We start from the raw sequence: 27,631 nt of genomic DNA, 5'->3' as shown, positions 1-27,631 counted from the left end.
TCACATTTCCCCCCCCATTCTTATACAAAATTAAGCTTTGTAGAATTGTGTTGCAGCTCATTGGAACAACGCTTTACTGGTTTCATTGTATTAAGCATGTACAATTTGTCATTTAAGTCTGGGCTTTATGGAGGGGATGGGGATACGTGCTCACCCATCTGGAAAGATGCACTCTAAAGCCCTAGTCACCTTAATAACTACCATCTCTTGTAGGTCTGGCCCAAACCACCTTATTTGTGGAGGAAAGACAGAGCGCTTGCAGTGATCGCTCTCTATCTGTGAGCAGAGGAAGAGATGACTCCTCTGCCCATGATCTTTGCCATTTCTCTGCCGCTGCATGTTTCTGTCTTTTCAAAGATTTCTGGGAGAAACAAGAGAAAGGGTCCATAATGATCCCTATCTTTCTACATGAGCTGAAACAGATATGGTTCCTTCACCCACCATTTCTCAATTCTCTCATTATGCACCTCTCTCTTTAAAGATTCCTGGGGAAGAGAGAGAGAGAGAGAGAGAGAGAAAGAGAATGCCCATAATGCTCCCTTCTCTCGGAAAAGGCCACATCCACCACTCACTATCTTTGCCTGTTTTCTGTTGCATCTTATTCTTTAAAGATTGCTGGGGAAAGGAGTCCATGATAACCACTTTGTATGTCCAAAGGTTGGAGAAAAAATGGATTATCCACCCATTGTCTGTCTTTGTGACTCTCTTTCTTTTTAAAGAGAGATCTCCTGGGCTACCATCCACTAACAATCTGGTTCATGTAATCCTCAGTGGGCAGCCGAGCAGTGCCCTCTCCCCCTGCACCCTCCTCCCGTGCCAGGCTGTGGAAAGAGCCTCTATTTCGGAGCATCATTCTTTGCTCACGCCTCTCCAGCATGTGTGTGTACTGGTACCGCTGAAGGAACAGGTCCTTTGCGTAGTCATAGAGTTGCATGTCGAGCTCATTGAGCTCCTCAATGCGTCGCACGTTGCTCTCGTCAAGGTCAACACCAGCAGCACGTGTACTGTTGTACTGTACAAATGGCCGTATGAAGCGGAGACGGAAGGTGCGCTCAAACAGGTACTGTGTTTTGCGCTGAAACTCTGTCAGCCCAAAGAAGGCCATGTCACGCAGGTTCTTCTTAGCTGACTCGAGTAGGAGACGGGCACGCTGCTTCTCAGGCAGCGTGGATGCATTGTAGCAACCTACCAGGCTCAGATCAGCCAACATGCGCACCTGCCGGTTGTTGGCCAGGTTGTATGGGCACTCCATGAACTGCTGAAGGGTGCAGCCTGACCAGTCCGCACCATCGTAACAGACGGGAAGCTCGTCGGGTGTCGGTGTGCGGCCGTCACACATGTGCAGTGACGTCTTCCATGTGGCGCCTCGTTGCACATGGCGCCACTCACTTAGATATCTTGACACTGGGTCCCGAAGAAGCGTGATATAGTAGAACTTCCTGGAAAATGGGGGAAAAAAAAGAGAAACATTTTGTGTCAGTTACAAAGCAAAGCAAATGTACAGTTGCAATAAAAATGATTCAACCCCGATTGCAAATCAAGTTTATTGTCAAAATTTACAGACTTTCAGCTGTTTGCAATGAACAAACCAAACAAAATCAATAGAAATAGAAATCAATAGAAATAGTTCAATGAAAAATCATTATGTTGCATTTTCAGATGAATTTGGGGAAACCACTTGAAGCATTCATTGTGTTGAACTATTTCAATTTTGTATGATTTGTTCATTGCAAACAGCTGAAAGTCTGTAAATGTTGACCATATACCTGAGTTGCAATGGGGGTTGAATCATTTTGATCGCAACTGTAGCAAAAATAGAATAAATACATCTAAAAGAGTTGTCAGTCATCTGTTTTTGTATTTTTAAATGCTGCAGTAGCAGCGCCATATCTCCCTTGACTAAACAATAGGGAAAATAAAAATAGGGGAAAAAATAGAACAGCATTAACAGCCTTCATATCACCATCACAATCTGCTAACATTGTGCTAACGTTTGACAAAAGATAAAATAATTAAAAAAAAGAAGTAGAGGAGACAGATGAAAGAAGTGAAGCAACACCTTCCTCCAGAAGCTTAGTGCTCCAGGCTATGACTGCACATAATCTATCAAACTATAATCCCTAGTTACTAGCACGCTTTGGTCAAATATGGCAAGCAGGGATCTATTACGCTTTAAGTAATCATTTGACAGCTTACCCATTTTCTCGTTTTATCTCTCATATCAATGTACATTGAAACCTATTGTTACTACTAGCTTGTAAAACTCGAATAAAAAGGGTCCAAATGTCAGTAAGAAACACTACCAAGACCAGCCAAGCATCAGTTAGTGATCAACTGGACACTGTAAGGGAAAAGTGACTGGCATGGCATTATACCTGACGACAGTAACTGTGGAAGTTCCAGATTCTCCAGTATTTAACACACAACTATTTCAAATGATTAACAAGAATGGTGCAAAAACAAAGAAAAAGGGAGTACAGTCTATTGGACTAAAACAGCTTGCTTATCAGAATAGATTTTTAAGAATCAACCTGTCCACAACCCTTCAAACTACATGTGAATTTGGCATTGGAGCACAGAATGTTTTCTCAGAACACACCACTTATTGGGCTTTGCCTTGAGTAGCCTACAATATACAAAGACCATTTTGGGTGCCAGTGTTGAACAAGAAAAAAGAAAATAAAATACCCCAACTTCATTGGGCATAGGAGCTGAATAACAGGATGAGAGGAAGTCAGAACAGGATTGATGAGAATGTTGGGTGCCAATGTTGAACAAGAATGGCAACTTCACTGGACACAGGAACCAGATGTCAGGAAGACAGGAAGTCACAGGATTGTTAAATATGACAGGTCGAGCAAAGCCATATTCCTACTTCATCACGCAAACCAAAGGAAAAGAATCTGATGCACGAGACAAGAGCCATCTTATTTGGTATGAATGTTCAGGCTGGAGGTGGCAGTGTGATGGTGTGTTCTGCATTTGTGATGCACATTATGACCCTTGATAACTCCTCAATGAAGAATCTCTGAACATCAAGGCATATCTGGTGATCATTGCTTGTCAAATCTATCCCTTCATGGCTACGGTTTATCCAGCATGATCGTTTATATTAACGTTATTGTGATTTTGCTGTGATTACTCGTACAACCCAAATTATAGACTGAAAGTAAATTATTAATTTAAAAATAATCATTTTAAACACCTCATTAGAAAGTCCTCTTGCCATTAGCATGGATAATAAATAACCACCTTCTGTACAGTATAACACCAAAATGCAGCTATGGTGAGTGAAGAATCCTTTTAAAAAATATAACCTTTTGAATGGTTAAATGCCAGCTTTCTTAGATTCAATATCGAAAAATGTTTGGGAAAAAACGGTTACGGTGTTATAGTTACAAGGGCTAAATGACATGGCAATCATGGAATCTCCCATAAATTAAAACCATAAATGTGCAGTCATGGCCTCTACATGAGCCCCAGAGACCCTGACAGCTGCATTTTTTTCTGTCACTTCTCTTCCTGTCTGTCCTGACTGCACTCTCAGAGATCCACATCTTGAAACATCATCACAGGACAGAAAACATGCTGGAGCATTCCTAAGAATAAGTGTAATCAGAGTTACCTGTAGTGCAGTGAAGCTGGAAGGCTGATTTTGACCTTTATGACACACTCAAACACACATACACCCACTCGTGCATAAAAAAAACACTTGCCAGGGGGACATGACTACTCCCAGAGTACAGAATAAACAAATTGTTCATTTGTTCAAAAAACAAACTGGCATGCCCACTGGGGCATACCAAATTAAAAGGCAATCATACACTTAGCTTAAGCTCTTCCAGAACAGTGCTCTCCTTGTTCTAATACACTTGTTGATGTTGGAACACGCTGATAGTTAGATGGTTAGTGGGATGAGGTATGTGAATGTGAATCATGTGAATGTTACTTTGATACGTACCACCTACCTAATCATTACTGCCGACCAAGTACACCCCTTCATGACAAGGGTATTCCCTAATAGCAGTGGCCTCCTGCAGCAGGATAATGTGCCCTACTGCACTGCGAAAAATGTTCAGGAATGGTTTGAGGAACATGACAAAGAGTTCAAGGTGTTGACTTGGCCTCCAAATTCCCTAGATCTCAATCTGATTGGGCGTCTGTGAGATGTGCTGGACAAACAAGTCCAATCCATGGAGGCCCGACCTCTCACCTTACAGAAGTTAAAGAATCTGCTGCTAACATCTTGCTGCCAGATACCACAGCTCACGTTCAGAGGAGCCCATGCCTCAACAGGTCAGAGCTGTTCTGGCTGCACAAATGGGACAATTTTAGGCAGGTGGTTTTACTTTTATGACTGATTAGATATAGTGCTTTGAAAAAGTATTTCCTCTGTTCTGCTTTCTTCTGTAGTTGTGTAAATATCATAGTAAATAGTTTTAGATCTTCAAACGAAAGACAACATAAAACAAAGGCAACCTGAGTATTTATTTAAATAATAATAATAATAATCATAATAATAATAATAATAATAATAATAATAAAAACACCCATCACCAATGTGAAAAAATAACTGCTACCTTAATCTTAAAAATCTGTTTGTGCAACCTTTAGCAGGAATAACTGCAATCAACGCTTCCGATAATTGGCGATCGGTCTTTCACTTACTTCTAGGAGTAGAACTTACTCCTGTGCTCTGGATCACTGTCTTGCTGAATAGTCCAGCTGCGCTTGAGTTTCAACTTATGGACTAAAGACCAGACATTCTCCTTTAGATTTTTCTGGTAGAGAGCAGAATTCTTGTTTCCCTCGATTACTGCAAGTTGCCCAGGCCCTGAAGCAGCAAAGCATCCCAACAACATCACACTGCCTCCACCATGCTTGACCATAGTTTTTATGATCTTTTTGTGGAACAATGCGTCTGGTTTACACCAGATGTAACAGGACCCCTGTCTTCTGAACAGTTCCACTTTCGACTCATCAATCCACAGAACATTTTCCCCAAAAGTTTGAGGATCTTCAAGGTGTGTTTTGGCAAAATTCAAATGAGCCTTCTGGGTTAGCAGTGGTTTTTGCCTTTTTGCCTACTCTTCCATGGATGTCATTTTTTCCCAGTGTCTTTCTGATAGTGGAGTCATGAACAGTGACCTTTATTGATACAAGAGAGGCCTGTAGGTCCTTTGATGTTGTCCTTGGCTCTTTTGTGACATGCTGGATGAGTACTCACTGTGCTCTTGGAGGAATTTTGGAATATTGGCCACTTCTGGGAAGATTCACTACTGTGCCGAGTTTTTCCATTTGGAGATAACGGCTCTCACTGGGGTTCTTTTGGAATCCCAGAGCCTTTGAAATAGCTTTGTAACCCTTCCCAGACTGATGTATTTCAATTTACATTTTTGCTTCAATAAATAACATTATAATTTAAAAACTGTATTTTGTGTTTACTCAGGTTGCCTTTGTTTTATTTAATTTTTGTTGTTTTAATTATTTTGTTTTCATTTCATTTTGCATTCATTTAGTATGAGATATACACAATATTTTTTCACAGCACTGTATATAGACATGTATTAATATATACATAACTGCATTATTTTAATCGAGGTAGGAGTGATGATAGGAGTGTGTTGGAAGATCTGCAAGCCTTTTCCAACTTCCACCATGGCCGACAGAACGAGCTATTAGCTAGTGTTTGCAAAGTGACATCTCTCCATTCCCACCTTTTATCAACTTGACAAGACAGAGGCAGGGGAAATGCACCATCTACTGCACAGCAACCCTTCATTTAATAAGGTATCTCAGGAAGTGCATAAAAAACAAGAAATGACAAGAAGCTATAGGGATCCTTATGGGGAGTATACTAGGTATCAAATGCTGTTATGGGAATTTTCTGAAGCATGAGCAACAGGACTATATGATCAAAAAAGTGTCAGCTAAACACCAACTGTTATGAAGTGACTAGAACTTTTTTTTTTTTTTTAAAGAAACTTATAAATAAAATTCCAAGCTCCTGGCCTTTGCAAAAATCACTGATTAGGCTTATGCAGTAGAACGTCACCACATGGCAGCTATTTAATGGTGTAGAAGAATCGCAGGTGGGACTGGCACACACAGCAGGTAGTGTCTCAGGCTGAGATACTCATACCTTCCACTGACAAGGTGTCAGTGCTAGTTAGTGAGTTTGTGCCTAGAATGTTCTACACTTTTCCACCATGCCAGTAGTACAGGTCCACCATATAAATACTGCTGGTCTTGAACCAAGAACTGGTGACATCATGGGATCGGGGAACCATCATATCATCACAACAACTGCAACTTGATCAACTCAACTTCATGACCATTAAAATGTGAAGTGTAAAAAGTGTTGAAGATCTTTCATGACCACTCATAGGATATGTAATTACCGATGATGACACAGGTGGCAAACTCAAGGTCCGAGGCCCGAACATGGCCCACTGCCTTGTTTCATTTGGTGCATAAAAACTTCCAAAACATAATATTTATACAGCTCATAGTAGCCAACACATTCTGAACTATCTAGAATTCACACTAGACCTAACTGCCGGTACCACTGTACTATCATAGGGCTGAAACAGTCGTTAAAATCAAAGCATATCTGCAAGTCATTTAAAAAGATTCAGAAACACGACAGACATTGGCATTAAGTGTGATTCACGGATTCTCTCCAAATCCAAAAAATATATATCGGCCAGTATAGAGACCTAAAATACAGTATGTTGTATAATAGAAAGCTGACAGAGTGCAAAGAAAAGTGAGATGGGTAACTATGGACATGCATGTCTTTGACAGAGATAATATTGTGCGAGTTCTTCTTAAATGCCTTTCCTAACATTTTATGTTTCCGATATTTGAAAAACATCTACATACATACACACACACACACACACACACACACACACACACACACACACATATATATATATATATATATATACACCTTTCATTTTAATAAAGTTGTCTCCAAGGCCCAACAATACATATAGCTGAATAATTTCTGTTACCCCTTCTTTTACCTAGAAATCACCTATTCTACTTTCAAAGCCTAGGTTTTTGTTGTTAATCGATAGAATACATAGGTTACATTATGGCTTATACTATTAATACTGTTATACTATATATATTGTTAAGACTTTGGATAGTAAAATTAATACTAAAACTTGTAATAAACTATCACTTTCCATAATTCTTATTTCTCCAAATTTAATTTGTCAACTCCCATATCTGATTATTAAACTGGTGAAAATGTGGCACAGGGTTTATTTTTTTTCTTATTTTTTAGGTTTGCCGGTTTATTATAATGGGAACGGTAACGGATCCTTATCAATGGAAAATTCCCGGCATTGCACATGAAGTACTCTAAGCAGGCACATGGGGGCAGAGTACACAAATGAACTGCTTTGTACGGAAGACTGAAGATAAGAGGCATCTGAGCCATGGAAGTAACAGTAACAGCTGACTGTGTTTAGCATGATAATTGCATATTTGTTCACCATACCCTGACAATTTACATAATCTCGGAGCGAATGAGAAGAGATGTTTGGGGAAAGAATGTGAGAATAAGAAAAGGGAAATTCTCGGTGCATAAGAGGAGGGAGACAGAGGAAGTGAGCGGATGTAGAGCTCTAAATAACAACTTTGACAATAGGTGTAGTGTTGGAAAAAAAAAAAAAAAAAAAACTAAGAGGAGGAAGTGAGGAAACCAAGAGCAACAATCCACAGCTGTCATAACAGACACGAGTTGCAGAAAAGTAACCTGACACAGAGAATGCCACCTCATTATATTATAGCCTCTCACGGTACACACACATACACCACATACAAAAAGAGAATCACATGCAAGCGATGAGAATCCTGTTTTGCCTTCCTCCTACAGCTTCATACATTTCCAAATCTAATCTCTCACCTCTCTCTCAACAGCCCTTTTTCTTTAATGCCTCTCCTCCTCTAAAACCTTTCCATCTCTTTATCAGCCTAAATCATTTTTAGCATGCTCAGGGACAGCGCCCTGAGCCTATTATGATTAGCAAACTGGAGCGGTCGCAGTCAGAAGTCAGCTGAGCTGGCTTTTTAATAATGCTGCTCCCGTTTCCACAGTGATTAAACTCATGCACACACCCCAGCAGATTAGAAGATCCTGTTCTATCCAATAATAAGGTAATGGCTGGCCGGCCCACTCTCTAAAGCACTGGTCAATACTAATAACACATGGCTGTTGGGCTAGTTAATGAAGCAAACCTAGAACTTGGCCCTGAAGATATCCGCATAGAGACAAACACCAGACTCGTGTAGTGACTGAGTATGGAGTGCTGTCTCAACACACACACACACACACACACACACACACACACACACACACACACACGCAGCAAGCCTGTACATAAACATTTTGCTGAAAGCAATATGTGGCTACATTATTCCACTTGCTTCGATGTCTTGAGTGCATTCATTTATTTTGTGTGTGTGTGTGTGTGTGTGTGTGTGTGGAAGGTTAACAACTGGAAATCTTGGACATCCTATAGTCCTAAATCCACAAATTAATGTTTGCTACTTTTTGCTGTTAAGGGTCAGTGGTACAACTTTGATGATGGTAAATGGTAATATTGAATTGAACACATTCTGACACGTAACAGCACACACACACACACACACACACACACACACACACACACACCACTATTTTAATTCTCTGCACTACAACAAAACGAAAGGAGCATTTTCAGAATATTCGCAGACATGATGGGTGTCTACTGACATGTATATATCGATAGTGCAATTTTTTCTGGACATTAAAAAAAAAAAATAATAATACAGTGTGGGTAATTCAACTGATGTAAAGAGGCGTGATGGAGGTGGGGGCTTGAAGCGGAGTGTGAGCTTGAAGGACACCAAGAAAGGGTCACCATAAAGCACGATCTGCTATCAGCTCTAAATACAAATTGAGTGGCTTCAACATATGAACAGAACACACAGGATTTTCTGAGGCAGAGAACTGCTTGGATTTTGACAAGACACCCATTTTGACAGAGCAGGAGACAAGCAGGTGTAGAGAATGCAGATTTTACTTCTCAGCCCGGTTACGTGCATTCTCAAAATGGGGTGGGAAAAAAAAAATGGGACAAAAGTTTTTTCTCTCAGAAAGAAGAAAAAAAAAAGATATGCACCCACACACAAACACACATACAGATCATACATCTTTATTTGTTTGCACATTTGTGTGTCCCAATTTCAGCATAATTTCCTGATGCTGAGTTTAAATTGAAGAAGTGGAGCACTGGTACATTATTCATATGAGGGAAAAAAAAAAAGAAGAAAAAAACGAGCCAGCTGCCACTGGGTTCCCTCAGCCTTCTACCGCATCCTGGCCTTGCATTCCCGCTGCCAAACAGCCTTTGAACATCCCAAATCACATTTGCGAGCGCACAAAGAATAAGGTGCCGCTTGCTCCTGTGCACAGCACCGAACACAAAGACACCATCTTTCAGCCCAGCTCTCTCCTGCTCAGGGCTGCCGAATGTGTGTGTGATGCTGAGAAAACCTTCTTGAATGTCTTCAACAGTTCCACTTCTAGTCTCAAGTAGAGGAGGCTGAAAGTCTTTTTGTCTGCACAACCAAGAAAGACCATGCGGAAAGAACGCAGCTCTCCGTCTAATTTAAAAATCCATTAGCACCCAAATTTATTTTTATGCTAAAGTTCTGAACGCAGTTGCTGGTAGAGCTGCAATGAACGATTTTCTTTGATCGATTGAATAGTTTTTTTTGGATTGAGGATTATTTTATAAATAGAATAAATACCAAAAATAGAGTTAAACATATTAATTTCCAGCATTTCAATTAACTAATACTACTACAGAACTTGGAATTAGGCTTAATTAAATAACTAGCCACTAACTGCAATACAGCATTGCTGACATTTATCAGACAATCTGTCATGGAATACAGTTGGATCCAAAATTCCACATAGGAATTCTGGGATTTTTTTAATATATATGTATATGAAATAAACAGAAAGTTGTAAAATTGTGAAATTTCTAAAAATAAAAGTAAAAAAAGGTCACCATTTAAATTTAAGCAAATTCTTCACACTGCGCATATTAACTCTGTATGAAAGGTCAAATTTTCCCCCGAGTCTTATCCCTTCCACTCCACACACTGATGGATTTGATATAGCATGGATCATCAGGTTTTATACATACTTGTGGAGTCTGTGTCAGCTCAAGCGCACACGGTCATTAAAGCAAAAAAGGGGACATACCAAATACTAAGAAATTCTGAAATTCATGCAAATATTTCTAAGATTCTGATTTTCACTCAAGTTGTTGCTGATCATATCATCTGTCATGAAAATATTTGTGCAAAATTCAGAAAGAATGACAAACAGAAGCATTTTCACTAAGGGTCTCAGACTTTTGGACCCCACGAAAGGCCGACCATTTTTTTTTTTTCCCACAAATGAAACACCCAAGATAACGTTTTACTGATTCCGCACACTTTTTCGCAACTATATTTGAAGTCGTACGTACATTTCAATACCTGATTTGTCAATTTGAAAAAAAAAAATAAATAAAAAATTTGACAATTTTTTGAGTAGTGAGTAATTTCCCTGACAGTCTTGCAGATTTTGCTTGCTGTGTTTTGGCACAAGGCAAATTATTTTTGGTGTGTGGAATTAACATTAAACAATGTAGAATTGATCAATGTTACTCTGTAAACTTTTTTTTTTTTACCTACTTAGACGATAATCATTCTATAGACCTTAGTTACTTGTGGTGACTACTTGCTATTGCCCAACTCTGCATAATGCACATAAATGCATTATTTATATATATATATATATAATATGCAAATAAAATATCAAAAATCAAAAGGAAATACAATGTAAATGAGTTGGTCTTCATTTCAGCCATTCATTTGAGACTCTGTTCAGTCAATTTCATTACAGTTGGACAAACTCAGCAGAACATCTGGTCATTAATAAGTATTATGCTTGTACTGTTTCTCTCATTATCAACAAATTAATGATCGATTTTGTCAATAAGTTGTGCAGTCCGGGTCTCAGGCTATCAGCTTTAGCTCAGTGAGATAAACTAAATGAGATGAGCCACGATGAGACGGCTTCATGAATACGGGCATGTGTTTAAACTCGTTTGAGTGGAAAACCAACACAAATCTCATCTGACAAGCCCTTGACAGCACATACTGTGACCCAGACAATGGTGCGTCCATAGCCCTAGTATTATAATTATCACAATTACCAGCATTTAAACCATTACTAAACATGTAAATGGATGTGTGTTAGATATACTCTTGGCATTGTGGGTCAAAGTGGAAAATGAGTAATGTTCATAAATGTGCAGGCGGGAGGCTCTGCTTGCTATAATTTTCAAGCAAATATAATATGGAAATAAGATCGCATACACTAATTATGACGATGTACATATAAGAACATCACTTAGCAGTATGCTACACTGTGCTGAACCAGTGAGAGTTAGCCTTCATGACACTAATCACATTAAGAAACAAAAGAAAAAAACAAACAAACAAACATTCACATACCATTTGAGGTTACCCCCTCAATATGTTCATATTCAGAAATGGGGTCGTGTGTGTAGTGCATCTTCTAATGAAAGTAAAAATGAATGATACTGGGAATGGATGCCAAGTGTTCAAATTATTTTCAAAAGTAAGCCATGCTGCTGAGGTCAGAGGTAATTAAAAACTCTAATGGCACGACAGTCAATCCTTGTGCTCTCTGGTTGGATTCCTTTACAGCACTTAGACATGCCATTTACAGAGGAGTAGAGCTGATTTCCAAGGAGCACCATGGAAAGTGAACAAAAAGCAAGGGATGAGAGCTCAGTTACGCCAACTACGCCAACAAAGATGCCAGCTGAACGTTTGAATGTTTCATCTATTGGGAAAGATTAAAGCGGTGCCTCTTCCTGACACCAGAAGGATCGCCTGACTTAGGCCTGACTAAGAGAGATGGATACTCTCTTGTCTTAGAAGGTGAATAGGAGATGGAACAAAGAAAATGATGATGTGTGTTCAGAATGAGAGACAGCCACAGAAAGATAAAAAGAGAGCGAGAAGAGAGAAAGGCATGAAATGGGATGGGGTGCTTGCTGAGGGAAACCCATGGTGAGATAAAGGCAGGCTCGATCCTTTCTGCTGTTTGACTTTGGCTCTGCGATTCGTTCCAATAAATCATAGCTCCTTAGAACTGTTTTCAGGATAAGGGGCTTCCAACTCTCTGGACCAGATGGAGCGCACACTGCACAGGTGAGAGCACAGGGCCACACAGAGAGAGACCAAAAAAGGACAGCTCATTATCACAGGATCAACCTCTTCCCCTTTGTCCTATTCTGTTTCTCACCATGTCTTTGCCTTCCCCCCCTTCTCTCTCCCTTGTTCTGCCCCATTACACACTTCATAAACAAAGGCAAATAATCCCCAAAACACGAACCATATTTGTTTCATTTGGGTTAAAATGAATCATTTTTAAACAATTGCCAAATGTGGCACAAATCGAAGTGGCTTGCTTTCGCTAATAAAAATGAATGGCTGTATAAAACAAATGATGCCTCATAGTTCCAGGGTCCCTGGTTCTGATCCTGAGCTCAGATGATTGTTTATGCAGTTTCATATGGTAATAATTAAAAACAAAAAACAAACAAAACTAAAGACAGGAGTTTACCTGAGAGTAACAAAACAACATTCATGTATTATAAATGGCCGGTCTCCGTAGATAGGAAACAAAAGGGGGGATTGTGATCAGTGTCACATGAATCCATCCCTTGTTTGCACTTACATTTGTAAACAAACAGCAGTGCAGAAGTTTTGGGAGTTAATTTCTATATGTGGCTTATTTGCAAAAATAAAAGAGTAGAGTTAATGGCATACCCACTGCAGAACAGATGATGAGGGTTAACGTTATTTATACCTTATTTGTATCTTGATTTTTTTTTTTATTTGTCAGAAGGTGATTAATTAATTAATTAATTTCAAAAAGGGACCGTGTGCATTAATCAATTTTCATAAATGTAAATGTACCCAAGTTAGCCTGAAGGCAAATTTTCACTGGTAGTCCCTTTGCCAGATTTTATTAGGCATTAATTAATTGATTCATTATTTTTAGCAAATCACATATACGGTCATTGTTTCTATAGTAACAACTTATACAAGGATTTGCATGGTGGACACTACATAAACGGATTACTAAAAAAAGTGTAATTGATGATATTGTGCATTTTTGTGTGAGGATGCATTTTCACAAGCAGTCTCCAGTGTCAGCCCTTTGTAACAGTCTGAGATAAAGGTGCAACTTTTAAGTTTTCCACCACGGAAAAGTCTGCAAGATGGAACGCACTGTGGTTTCTTGGTATTTGATGGTCTTGTTAATTTTGAGAGAGAGAAAAAAAACAACAAAAAAACCCAAAAACAAGCTTTTGATGGAATGACTGTTTATAGCTGCTATGATGCATGTGATAACAGGACTAACTTGTTTACAGATGTTCGACATTAAAAGTAATTATAAATAGATAAAAGGTATGACATTCATTAATACATTTTAAAAATGTAATCATTGGCAAATTGCTGTGATTAAAATACTGTGATGTTGGAAAATAATAAACTTTCATATGGTAACCACATCACTCCATAAGAGATGCAGGCTTTTGAACCGAGCGCTGATAAAATGCCGGATGGTCTCTCTCCTCTTTAGCTTACAGCAGAGGTTCTTAACCTTTTGTAACTAAAGCCCCGCCAAGCCTCCCCTATCATGTTTTCCATTTATGTACATTCTATTTGAAAAGCAATAAAACACAGAGTAACGAAATGATGCCCTGTTTGTATTTTTTTTTCTTGAAAACAATTTGCGCCACCCTTCCGATCTCTCCGCCCCCAATGGTTGAGAACCACTGCTTTAGAGGATGCGGCGTCCATGGTTTCTAAAAAGAATTTCAAATTTCGATTTGTCTGAGCACAGAGCAGTTTTCCACTTTGCCTCAGTCCATTTTAAATGAGCTTTGGCTCAGAGAAGACGGCAGCATTTCTGGATCGTGTTCACATATGTCTTCTTCTTTGCATGATAGAGCTTTAACCAGCATTTGTGGACGGCGCAGCGAACTGTGTTCACAGACAATGAGTTCTGGAAGTGTTTCTGAGCTCATGCGGTGATTTCCATTACAGAATCAGGCCTGTTTTTAATGCAGTGCCGCCTGAGGGCCCGAAGATCACAGGCATGCAATATTGATTTTCACCCTCGTCCCTTGCACAGAGATTTCTCCAGATTCTCGGAATCTTTTGATGATATTATGTACTGTAGATGATGAGATATTCAGTCTTCACAATTTTACATTGAGGAACATTGTTCTGAAATTGTTCCACAAATTGTAGATGCAGTTTTTCGCAGATTGGTGAACTTCTGTCCATCTTTACTTCTGAAAGACTCCGCCTCTCTAAGATGCTCTTTTTATACTCAGTCATGTTACTGACCTGTTGCCAATTAACCTCCAGCTGTTTCTTTTTAGTATCACTTACTTTTCCAGCCTTTTGTTGCCCCCGTCCCAACTTTTTGAGACGTATTGCAGCCATCAAATTCAAAATTACCTTTTTTTTTTTTTCTTAAAATTGTACATTTCCCCAGTTTAAACATTTGATATGTTTTGTATGTTCTATTCTGAATAACATGTGGGTTTCTGAGAATTGCAAATCACTGCATTCTGTTTTTGTTTACATTTCACACAGCATGCCAACTTTTTTGGAATTGGGGTTGTAATTTTGGGCAGTAGGGTGCCATCCTTCATTCACCCAGGTGTTCTGCATCGGTGTCGGTGATAATGATTGAGCAGTACACCTCCAGGCACAGTGTCATTTTTGTGGTGGCAGGTGTACCACTACAGAGGAAGAGCTAAACTAGAAACGCTTCTGGAATTCTGCACGCTCCCTGGAGCTGTACAAAGCTGAGAAATCTCATCTAATCAAAGCAGGTGAATAAAATCATACACACATGCTGCTTACTGCCTTCTGTGCTGCATATTCTGGGTGTGAAAAGGACCAGTAAACTGTGGGATTCAGAGCTGTGAGCATCATTTCAATCCCTTTGCTGAAGTCTCCTTATCCCCTTACTGTGTGGTGGGAGTTCTGGTGCACTACGGCTGCCGTCGCATCATCCAGGTGGATGTTACACACTAGTGGTGGATGTGGAGATCCCCCCAGCACCAGTATTTGGAGCTTTTACTTAATATGATTGATGATTAATGTTTGTTGCTCACAGGCATGAGTGAACAGGTCAGCTGGAGATCAGCTATATTCATGAGAACTAAATAAAAAATAAATAAACCTAAGGCCAAAAGCACCTTACAGAGTATTTTAGGAGAAAGTTTAGCTCTAATTGTGAACCAAGCGAAGTGTTTCAGGTGAAATGAGTACTTGAAAAAAATACTTCATCAGAGCAGATAAAAGCACGAATAATAGGATCCTGAGTGGTGCAACAGAAACGTGTTCACCCCATTATCTAGAGATCGCAAGTTTGAATCCTGATGACGCCACCATCCATGGTCGGGAGTCCAAGACAGCAAAGTTGAATAATATAAAAAAAAAATACTGCCCACAGTCCAGCGACTCAGTTATTCTAAAAATCAGATTCTCATTAGTGGTTTATTACATTATGTGCTACAGGGCTAAAGATGTTAGGTCAGAAAAGTGACAATTTTCATAAAGTGAGTTAGACAAAAACAAGATAAAAAAATAATGTAAAAAAAAAAAAAAAAAAAAAACCGACATCCCATTTACGTTATCCCATCACCGTTAAGCCATGTTAGTTGCTTTTCCAGACCTTTGTAAGAATTTTGTGTAGATGAACAGAATTTTAGTTAATACTCCGGGATTAGAGGTTTGAGAATGTTTTACTTTCACCTTGTTTGGAAAATCTTACATTTTGCTTTGTCTGGGTTCTATGATGTTAGATCCAAAGAACAAATAGAAGCAAAGTTGTGTGTGGGTGGTGAGGGGAGGCAATGTAAACCTCGTAAACACACTGTTTCTTCAGATCCAGCTGTAACAGTGAGATAAGATACTGTAAATACAGAAAACTTCTGATAAACCATAATGCTGTGAAGCTTCTTAAAGTAAATTATATATATATATATATATTTTTCCATGGAGCAAAGAGGGTAGATCATTCAACCACAAGGATCAGGCAGATCAGACCACAGGAGGAGGTTGGAGCCTGTTTTAATAAAGACAGCACATGTTGTGTCCTTATGCTTATTAATGAGTGACTGCTCCCAGGTGAGCGGGGCGCAGAGAGAAGCCTGCAGAAACGCTCAGAGAGGAATAATAACAGCATTCATAAATCCGCAAGATAATAATATCCTCTTCCCCTGAGACGAACATTTGTGACCTCCGACCTCGGCAGATTTCTTCATCATGGACGGGCCACAGGGGCATAGAGGAGAGACCTGGACAATTCTGTCTCTCCTCCAATTACTTCAGAGACTTTCTGAAGGAGAGGGCATGCACACTAGATAGTCAGTGGAGGTTTATTATTTTATCTTAATTTCTTATACATCACAATCCAGTAGAATTTAATGTTGATACACACACAAGGTCAGGACCCTCCGCACAGCCCCAAGTAACCCTGAGAAAGAGGAAAGCATAAAACAATTCAATTATCTCCGAAGGTGCATCCAATAATGGTGGAATGAAGAAAAAAACATTCATCATATAGTGTAGTCTCCACTCTGATGGTCAAGTGAGGTCAAAAGAAGGAAACTGTGCTGTGAAGTCTCTCTTAGTGGGAATTAGATTTTTCTAGGAAAGAAAATAAAAGGAAAGAAGAACCTACAGCAATAGTGAAGGTCGACCAGGGCATTTCCAACAAACAATAGTCACATGAATGCCAGATCGAAACAGAGCGGCCTTGACAAATTCACCACAGATTATTTATTTATTTATTTTATTTTGGTAACCAATGAAAGAATTCCTACCACTATTAAGAATTATCATCACTAATGACTTAGTTTGATTTAGAAAAGATCGATAGAAAGATCGAGTGGATATATCAAATAGAGGAAAATAACCAATCACACTTAACAGAAAATTATAAATGAATGATAACTAGTTATCCATTAATCAGTACAATCCTACTGTATAGTCAGGTTCTGTCTGGAAGCTATTGCCACCTATAAAACAGTGATAGAACTGTGTGTGTGTGTGTGTGTGTGTGTGTGTGTGTGTGTGTGTGTGTGTGCGTACACTCAGTAGTAGTAGTAGTAGCAGCAGCACAAACACCCCTCTGACTGCCTGAGGGCTACAACCCCATTCCCTCATGTTCTGCCTTTCATTTCTAACTGTACCTGAGCTGCATTCACTTAAATCCTTATATTACTCTTCAAAGAGGTGAGAAAGAATGGACAGAAAAAACAAGTCGTATAAGAACTCAGATATAAGAAATGTTTAGGTTCTAAGCTTAGGTAAGTTTAGGCTCCAGACCCACCCATTTTTGATAAGTGAGTAATGAATTTAAAAATATCAAGATATCTCCCAATAGATATTCTAATAGAGTTTATATGTATCTACAGTGCTTTGTGCGGTTTAATGCTGAATGCCTCAACAGGACAGTATAGACCCATCTTTTCAAATAACAAGGAAACATACAGTGGTGTGAAAAAGAACTGTACATTTTATTCTATAAGTACACCGCATGGAAATTGTTGCCTTTGGACAAGAAAAACATTTGATCATATTTGAAACAGTGCCTATTAATGAAGTTGATATACTTGAACAAAACCACAAGGAAGATTTGCATTTTCACAATTAACATTCAACGCTAATTCTATAATATATTATATATATATATATATATATATATACATATATACACACACACACACACACACACACACGCATCATTTCATGGACTCCCTCAGTATAGATTTCTTTTATGAACATAATCCAATTATTGAAATATTAGGCTCATTACTTAAATGTATAAAGTAATATTCTGGCTATTAATGGTGCCCTAGATCTTCTTTTAATTTCTGAACTTTCCAACAACAAAACACAAAGCCAGTTGGCATTATTTAATGGCTAATTGTATTTGAGGCTTGGAGTAAACCCATTCGATTCAACCCTGCTGAACAATATAGCTTTGTCTAACCAGCTACCAAAAAAATTTACAGCTGGTAACGTCTTTATTATGTGACCAACTTGATCAATAAATGTTTGAGATTTGTTTGTGTTTTTGTGTTGAGGTGTGTGTGTGTGTGTGTGTGTGTGTGTGTTTATTTTTTATAATAACGTCTATAATGATATATTAGTAGCTGTAATTTAGAAACATTTTTCATATCTACCAGTCTGATGAGCTGTGTGGTCAGACCAAGCTGGATTTTTCATCAGGGAAGTGAACAGTCATATCAGATAATAACAATAAGACCCTAAAAGTTTTTTTTTTTCCCCCATTGTTTACAAGACACATCTTGTAAGGCTGATTGATATTTCCAAATTATCCATAGTGTGTGAATGGGTGTGCGATTGTGCTCTGAGATGGGTTGACACCCCGTCTAGTGTGTCCCCTGCTTTGTGCCCCGAGTTCCCTGGGATAGACTCTTTGTAGGATAAATGGTAGGGAAAAATTTGATAATGGTGGATTATGATTAAATAAAAATAAAAAAAAGCACTCTGGCTATATTAGCCAGACCCCACTTTCTTCAGAACCAAAGGAATTCAAAACCGGTCGTCTCTGACAGTCCGGCAAAGCAATACTGAACTCATAGATAGTACATATTTCTTTTTATATTCAAGAAAATGCTTTAATTGACCGTAAAACCAACACTGCTCCGAATGCAGTGCTAAAATTAGAACAAAGCATTCTGTAAAATAACTTGAAGCATGTGCAGTGAGATAAGGGAGTGAGCGAAGGATGGAGCTGTAGCTCCACACTGATTATGCATCAGCTAAAACTATAGCAAGAGATTGTGTGTGAAATGGATGCTCAGATAAAATTCTCCAATCAGCAAGAAAAATGCAAAACAGTTCCTGCTACAGCTAATGTTTTTACACTTTTTTTATTTTTTTGTTCATTGTAGATCATGCACTAATGTTATTCAGAGTACGGTTTGGCAGACAGCAGATAAAACAACGAGGACCTTGCTGCTTTTGCTTCAGCTGGGGAAAGGCTCTGACAACCGGCGAAGGAGGAATGGAGGGGGAAATATTTTTGCCAACTGCAGAGAGCTGTGGCTATAAACAAAATCATCAGATCTGTCAGAGCAGGTTTGAAATTAATGTGTTATTGATCCTGGAGAAAGATCTGCCGATAGAAAGCAACAGCAACACTATCAGGAATCATTTACTGCCTGAGCTGCTAAATGTGAAGTATGTTTTATTGGTAATTGCTTATTTAACTGTGATGGCTTTTTTTTTTTTAAATGTTAAATGTACTGATATTGCATTTTATAGAAATATTAGGGGAATATATCTTCAATCTAAGGCATGCATACACCTATTCACTCTTATGCTCATACCTGCATATTTATGAATGAGCTTTTTACTTTTTTTTTATTTTTATTAAATCAGACTGCACTTGCTACATATTAATAGCAAGGTTTCAAAGAGAGCGGAACATATCGACAATATCCATAGCGGCTACCCCAATTTAACTGAGCATTTAAGCCTGATAGGCTTCTATATTGTACTTACTCTGGGTGTGTATTTCAATTTGATTCAATTTATTTGTATAGCGCGTTTAACAATGGACATGGTCACAAAACAGCTTCACAGATATGTATACATTTAGGATATCAATTTTTAAATGTATAAATTTAAATCCAAAACACGAGAGCGTTTTTATATTAAGCACTTCAAACAAACCCGTGAGTGTATTAACGTGGCTCGTCATGTCAGATGCTCAACAGATGCACGCGCTCTTTAATGTCTTCCAGACATGTTTTCTCCAGCGCAGGAATGATAGTTTTTATGTTTATATACTTCTCTGTAAATGATAGAAATTCACATCAGTATTTCCATTTTACATAAAGGCTCGCCATGACAGCAAGCGAGTCTCCATTAAAGTTCACCGAACGAGCGCGATTCCACGCATGCGTGTCAATCAAACTGCGCGCAATAGAAAGGAAGCGCAATAACTCTGACTAAAATATTTATTCTGATCAAATATGTTGTTTGATGCTATATTTAGAAACAAAGGTAATTGTGTGGTTTTTTTTTATGAGAACGGTAACTGTAATGGGGTTAGAACATGTAATTGTTTATAAAATGTAAGAAGTTTCACACATTTACAGAATGAAGTAATGTTACTGTATTCAAATGAGTGAATGTGTATTTTGCAGAACATTCAACCTTTTACCAGTTAACACTTAGTTTGTACTTTTGTTTTGTTTGTTTTTTTAAGCATTTTCAATATAGTGATTTAAGTTCTGGTTTAAAGCATGTGGACAATCAGTTGTTTTTTTTGTTTGTTTTCAAAATATAATGTTAATATTTTAAAAAATCTTTTACATAGCATAGCCCACAGATATATTTAATACCTTTTTCATAACCTTCAATTTGCACAATGTTTGAAGGACAACATCGGGCAGAATGTGAAATAAGGTTGTTGTTTTTTTTAAATATAGAAAATAAAAACTGGTCTTTTAATCCAACTAATCATTTAATCAAAGAAATAACTGACAGATTAATCGGTTATCAAAATAATCATGCGTTGTAGCCCTGGCCATGTTTATGGTTTTTAAGTGGTACCATCCTCAGTAAAAGTTTGGCGAGTTTGTGACGTGTCCACTTTTTATTCTTTTGCCGCTAAAAGTGGAAGCACACAACAAATCCACACCAGCAGAGTAAATGTGCATGCTTACCAGATCACTTTGTGCAACTCTTACACATGGGGACTCTTATGATATTGACACATTTGAGGTGTGAACTCAAATAATCTCTGTGTAAACAAGGATTTTGAAATGTTCCAGACAGACTGGGAATGTGTTTTTTGAACATTAAAGCATGTCAACCTATTTTATTACACCCAATAGACAAAATAACGGACTTTTAAAATAGCATCATATGACCCCTTTAAAGAGAATGGAAACGCATAGTTTACAGTGTGGACCATGATGGGTAGATGGGTGGAAAGTGTTACGTAATCTTTTCATATTACTACTGTGAACGTAGACATTTTTAGCATTCAGTATCTTGGGCCTCCCTCTACAATTAGTCTGGACATGCCACTTGTCTAAAAGCTAATTATTTTACAATTATCCATGCGCATAAACTTGACATCATCACACTTTTACTTTTCTTACTACTTCTGCCTCACAGAGGTGTTTACATCAAACTAATTACACAGAGAGAAACGGGATTACAGTCCAGGTACATATCCAATATACACTTTTTTTTTATTTTATAAGTACAAAATCGATTTATATAGCTCACTAATTAGACTGTTAAGAGATTTTTACTACCTTATCTTTCTGGCCTTTCATTTCCTCTCTCTGTGTCGGTTGTCTTTCTTTTCTCTCTCTTTCAAGATTTCTTTCTTTTTTCTTTCTTACTTTGTCAGAAATCATGCTCTTTTATTTCTCTGTGTCTATGAATTATCTGTCCCACTTTGCTTTAGCATCTCTAGCCCCTGCCTTGATCCAATTGGCTCACTAATGAGGTTGCTATGGCGACTTGCCGACAGGTCTACTCACAGTCAGTTGCACCCAGCGCCCCTGAAAGCCTCCCTCTCATTTTTCAAGCTACTGAAGTGAAAAGCACATGCTGCTCTCTCCTTGCTCTTTCTGCACACAAGATTCTGCTTTATAATTTACCTTCGGCTATGCATGCGTGTGCAGACGCAGCATTGTTTGCCCGTGTAGCTTATGTACATCTGGGGAATTAACGACGCCGTTCGTTAGATGGCACGTCAGAGCCAAATCATGCCCGTCTATCAGATTTTTACTCCTGCATAAGAACTTCAGCTCTTTGTAACCTTAAATAAATGCCGTCAGATGGATCCTTATTTATTAGTCATGTGTCCAGGAATTGTATCAAAAATCTTTCATTAAATTCCTTTAAAAAAAAAAAAAAAAAAATGTATGAAACTTTTTATGAAGCACCGGAGCACTCCGATTTAATACAGAAATGAACAGCAAATATAAATGCCTTAAGATAAAAAAAAAAAAAGTATATAAAAAAATGTAACTAACAGAACTGGGAATTGCATGAGGTAAAATGCTATATCGGCCATAATGCACATAATCTGACTGGTCAAAAAGAAGGTGTGTATTAATTTTCTATAACAGCAGCATTTACAGTAGTACCAGCTGCAAGAAAAATCCCAGGTTTAAATGAATGCACTCATTTTAAAATATTCTTGCTTTGATAGTAACAGCTAATTCACAGGGATGTGTATTATGAATGCTCCACATAATTTAAACCGTTGAGATGGAGAATATTTCTGTAACAGGATGTTTATTACATTACAGAGTCTCCGGTGTCGGAGCTGTGTAACGGCATGTTTTTTTCACCACGGGTCATCGGGACGGAGGACTTTCCGGTTTCTTGGCTGCTGCATTTATTTATTTTTTTTTATCATATTCAAGACGGATTCGAGAAAGAGTCAAAAGGGTGGCTGGTAAGGGATTAAATATTGATAGTTGCTATAACGTAAGTGAAAACCAGAAACCAACTTTCCACAGACATTCCACGACATTACATGTAATTACAAATGGATAGAAAATATAGCAGATCCTTCTTTAGTAAAATAAATAATTGTAATTTAATACTTATTTATACATTTATTTTCTAATATGCTGATGTTGAGGCTTTTTCTCCCTTCTTATATCCCCCACCCCATTTTTGCTTCTTTTGAAAGCATGCCCAGCTAGATCTAGCTAAATATTCCGGGCCTCCTTTGTGACAGCAAGGCATTAATTAGCTGTCTAGGTTAATGTAGACGTTGAACAAATTGACTCTGGAGGATAAAGTAACTGCTCACATTGAAAATATATAACTTGTAAAATCCTTTACATTTTCAGCACTCACACATAACTCTCACATCTGACTGTTGTTGAACTTTTAAACCGGTTTGTTGGCTCTCACCAGCACCTTATTAGTCAAAAAGGCCTCGAGTTCATTCATCCAGTGCAGTGCGAAAGCTCTCACATGGTCATCCCTTTTATTACCAGCCTGTATTACATACACTGCATTGTATGTTAACAAAATACACTATAATAACACAATACATTGGTCTCCGTTTGTCTCTCCTACATCTGCTCCCTGTTGCTATTAATTTCATTCTAGCACTCTCCCGTGTTTTCTTTCCTTCTCTCTCTCACTGTGTCTCTCTTGTCTGACACTCTCTTTCCCTCTCTCTCCCTCTCTCATAGCCAGTGTTAGTATAATTGACAGTGTTCTGACTGTCCACCTATAGAACTCTAACAGTCTCTCTCTCTCTCTCTCTCTCTCTCTCTCTCTGTGTGTGTGTGTGTGTGGTCTACCCTCATATTTTATATGTATTGTATGAACAATGTTTGTACATAATTTGAAATTAGAAAAAGCATGGATGTGTGTATAAACAAAGCACTGAAAAATTGGCAATGCAGAAGAAAAAAAAAAAAAAAATCAGTGTGTGTGTATACTATATAAGTTGCATAACCACATAAAATTCCGCCGTCTTCAACTCATTTCCCTGTAGGAATGTTAGACGATAAATATATAAATATTAAGAAAGAAAAAAAAAAGTATATTATTTGAACAGTGGAGCTGTCTCTACAGCCCCGGTCTCATTATTTAAGACATGCCCCTCATACATGATCCACTTCTAAAACACAGCTCGAAAATATAACTTTATTCCAATCGTATCTGTAATGGAGACCGAAAGAGCGCTGAATACATGCATACAGCAGTGGAGAGCGTGCAGAGCAAAACACATTGTTCTGAATATGCTTTACAAATCAAATTTACTTGCTTGTGTAAAACCATGCCGGCATGTTGCTCTTCTAAATCCTATTCTGGGCATCTGCCTAGCTTCCCCCTTGACAGCTACTAACTAGGGAAGGTGAGATTGGGGTGGTTTGTTTTGCCATTTAAAAATAAAAAAAAACAAAAAAAAACAAAAAACATATCACGTGTTTCAGCTCTCTCTCACGCTCTGTATCTTTATTATTATTATTATCTCTTTATTTAACATTTACTGAACATGTAATTTCATTTAAAATTAATACACATTATTGGAGTTATTATATCTACATTTATAGTACAGATAATAAACGTATACAGTGGTTTGCTATGTCTGTCTGTGTTAAATCACAGTGCTTCAGCTTCATTAAAAACAAACGTAATGAATTTAATGAAAGGTGTTCCATAAAATTCCTCATTAAAAATGGGAGTTTCTTATTGCATGCCATAAAACTAGCTATCTAGTGAAGGTCCTTTATATATTTTTATGTAAAACCTTTATATGTATTTAATTTTAAGCTGAAACAGCTTCAGTTGCTTGAGCGGTCATGGTGATGACACATACTGCTAGCATTCTGATGGAGATTTTGCTGCAGCAAACTGACTCTTTAGGGAGAAAATGGAAAGTGTGGAACAGTTCCAGAACCTGGACTTTGCTGGCTGAAGGCATCTAAATGAATCTCGCTCCCCCTTTCCCTCCCTCCGTCTCTCTCTCTCTCACCATAGCTTCTCTCCCACTTTCTCTGGCTTTCTTGCATTCAGTCAAATTCTAAAGATTATTGTGGCAAAAATATGACAAACTGCTACAAATTAATTTGTTATAGCAAGATGCAATATCGCTTTACATAGTGGGTGGGGGGGGGGAGGTTGGGGGGATGGATCTCCTCAACCACCGCTAGTATGTTGCATCCACCTGGATGATGTGACGGCAGACATGGCGCGCCAGAACGCCCACCACACACCAGCGATTAGTGGAGAGGAGAGAGTGATGTAGCCGATTCAGGGATGGGGATTATTAGGGGTCCATGATTGAGAAGGGCCAGTGGGGAAATTTCGTCAGGACACCAGGGTTATGCCCCTACTCTTTTACGATAAGAGTCCTGGGATTTTTAATGACTACAGAGAGTCAGGACCTCGGTTTAACGTCTCATCCGAAAGACGGTGCTGTTTTTACAGTATAGTGTCCATCACTATACTGGGGCATTAGGCCCTGTTTACACTAGTGCGTTTTTATCCTCGTCCACACTGCCGTTTCCGCAGTGTTTCAGAAACGATCTCCGTCCACACTACACGACCGAATAGACATGTAACATGACCATCCATGCACACTGGGCATGGACATACAAATGTAAACAGGAAGTTGGTTGCTAGTTACTGGCAGGCACAACAAACCGGCGTTCCACGTAGGGCTTACGCTGCTTGAAATGAGATTTGTTGCCGATTGCTCTAATCATAGTTGTCTCATGTGCATGTAGGCAGCTACAGTATTATAAAATACAAAACTGAACTGCACAATGGCTGCTAAGAATGATCAAGGTAGTGTAATGGTCATATGGTAGGGGCTCGACGAATCGGGGAAGGATACGCAATGATCCAGAAGACTCAATCAGGGGGCGAACGTGGGCAGCCACACCTTCATTTTCAAACCAAAACGGGGTCTATGGCATTTCCAAAAGTCTCCGTTTTCGAGGGTCAAATACGCCAGAGTAGTGCAGACGACAGGCATAACCGTAGCAAAAGTTATGCGTTTTAAAATGAAAACACACTAGTGTAAACAGGGCCTTAGGCCCCACACAGACCACAGTGTGAGCGCCCCCTGCTGGCCTCACTAATACCATTTCCAGCAGCAACCTTAGTTTTCCCCAGGAGGTCTCCCATCCAGGTACTAGCCAGGCTCAACACTGCTTAGCTTCAGTAGGAAACCAGGTGAGAGCTGCAGGGAGATATGGCTCTGGCAATCTCATTAACTTCACTGCACTTCTGTCCTCCTCTCCTGTGCACAGGTGGGTAGGTGTATAACAGAGAGCGCATGAAGAAAGAAAGAGCAGTCATTTTCCACCCACTGTCGGGATCCCTAGCTCTCAGATCGTTATCTGCTAATCAGTAAATGAAGGCGCTTTTGGCCTCAAGCAGACTCCCACAATTGAGCTGAATGCAGCTCATTAGTGCGCCTCGTGTTCAGGTCTGGATCACCCACACTGGTTTTGGATCACATCACTGTGGGGGACAGACACTGGTCTGGACTAAAGATCAATGTCGAATGGTCCTCAGGGTATGCACATTTCCATGTACAGTACAGTACTGTGCAAAAGGTCTTAAGCACATGCAAAGAAATACTGTAGAGCAAAGATGCCTTCACAAATAATGCGATTAAATGTTCTACATTCAAAAAATATTATAAAGAGCAGTAAACAGTCGTTATTTGGTGTGACAACCCCTTTGCTTTAAAAATAAAATTTTGTTAGTTTAGTACAGAGGTTCTCAACCTTTTGCAACTAAATCCCCCAAAGCCTTCCCTTTCATGTGGCATGCCCTCCCTCCCCCGAATATTGGAGGAGACAGGTATACTGTCTATGATCTGTTTCAGATAGAAAGATAGATTTTTTTAAAACTTTTTTAAATAACCTTTGATTAAAAAAAATACTCGTATAAAAGCATACAACGGACAGGTGTTGAATGACATAAAATGTTTCTGAACACTATAACTACCTTGAGCAAGAGACCTAGGCTGTAACAACACGTACTATTTTACATGTAAAACACGTCTTGCACTCCTTCCGTCTTACGTTCTAAAAACATTTGCATGAGGATGATTTTGTTATGTGTCATATGTTAAATCTCTGACTCTCAGACGCTCACTGAACAGCGCAGACGCAGAGAGAGGTGAGAGTGCAGCGGGAAAGCGAGACCTCGCGCTTGCAGGACAGTACTGGCGACATAAGACAGAAAATCGCTAAGGTTTGTCCAAAAAGTCGCTAGGCGCTATTTTATTTATTTTTTTGCCAAGAAAGTCGCTAAAGTAGTCTGAAAAGTCACGAAGTTGGCAAGAGTGGTCTGCACTGACAGCTAGATAAAAGGCAGGCTAAATTCGTGCCCCCCCGGTTGAGAACCACTGGTTTAGTAGTTAGATGGTAAGTTTTAACGAAGCATTTTCCAGAAGTAGCCACAGTTCTTCTGGAGAACCTTGTTACCATGGTGTGCTTGTTACCCATTATCCATTAACAAGCATACCATGTTAACAACGAATTAACAAGGGATGCTTGTGAAACTGAAGTTGGGACTGTAAACAAACCTAACAAGTTATTAGCTGCAATTAGTCTCATGATAAAATTTAAATAAAATTACATAAACTATGCGTGCATGTGTTCTGTGGTGAATAGCAGGGGAGACTCTTACTCCATTCTTGTATATCGAAGTTACCCTGATAAACAACACATTTCCTTTTCTTAATTTAAACCCCTGTTCGTGCTTTGCTTGTGAAGATATTCACAGCGTTATCGGTTTGGCTTGCACGGACAAGGGAAGTGAAAATGCTTCAGAGAAAAAGGTCTTGTTGCTCTGCTCTGTAGTCAGACACTATAGGCCATTAAGGCATTATGACATACAACACAATTTATTTTTGTCAGTCTTAAAGCTGCAGACAACACATTTTTTGACAGAC

At 38.8% G+C, this 27,631-nt stretch overlaps 1 protein-coding gene across 1 annotated transcript in view; it reads right to left on the bottom strand.

Moving 5' to 3' along the window:
- The window catches only part of hs6st1b (heparan sulfate 6-O-sulfotransferase 1b), an 87,049-nt gene that overhangs the window by 951 nt on the left and 58,467 nt on the right, over nt 1-27,631 (bottom strand). The window contains exon 2 of the mRNA XM_053611018.1: nt 1-1,439. This exon is cut by the window's left edge and continues 951 nt beyond it. Coding sequence (XP_053466993.1) covers nt 734-1,439 — 706 coding nt within the window. The 3' untranslated portion in view covers nt 1-733. The remainder of the gene's footprint in view (nt 1,440-27,631) is intronic.

This window comes from Ictalurus furcatus, chromosome 23, assembly GCF_023375685.1.
Source record: "Ictalurus furcatus strain D&B chromosome 23, Billie_1.0, whole genome shotgun sequence".
Lineage (NCBI taxonomy): Eukaryota > Metazoa > Chordata > Actinopteri > Siluriformes > Ictaluridae > Ictalurus > Ictalurus furcatus.
This window is presented reverse-complemented; position numbering and strand designations above follow the sequence as displayed.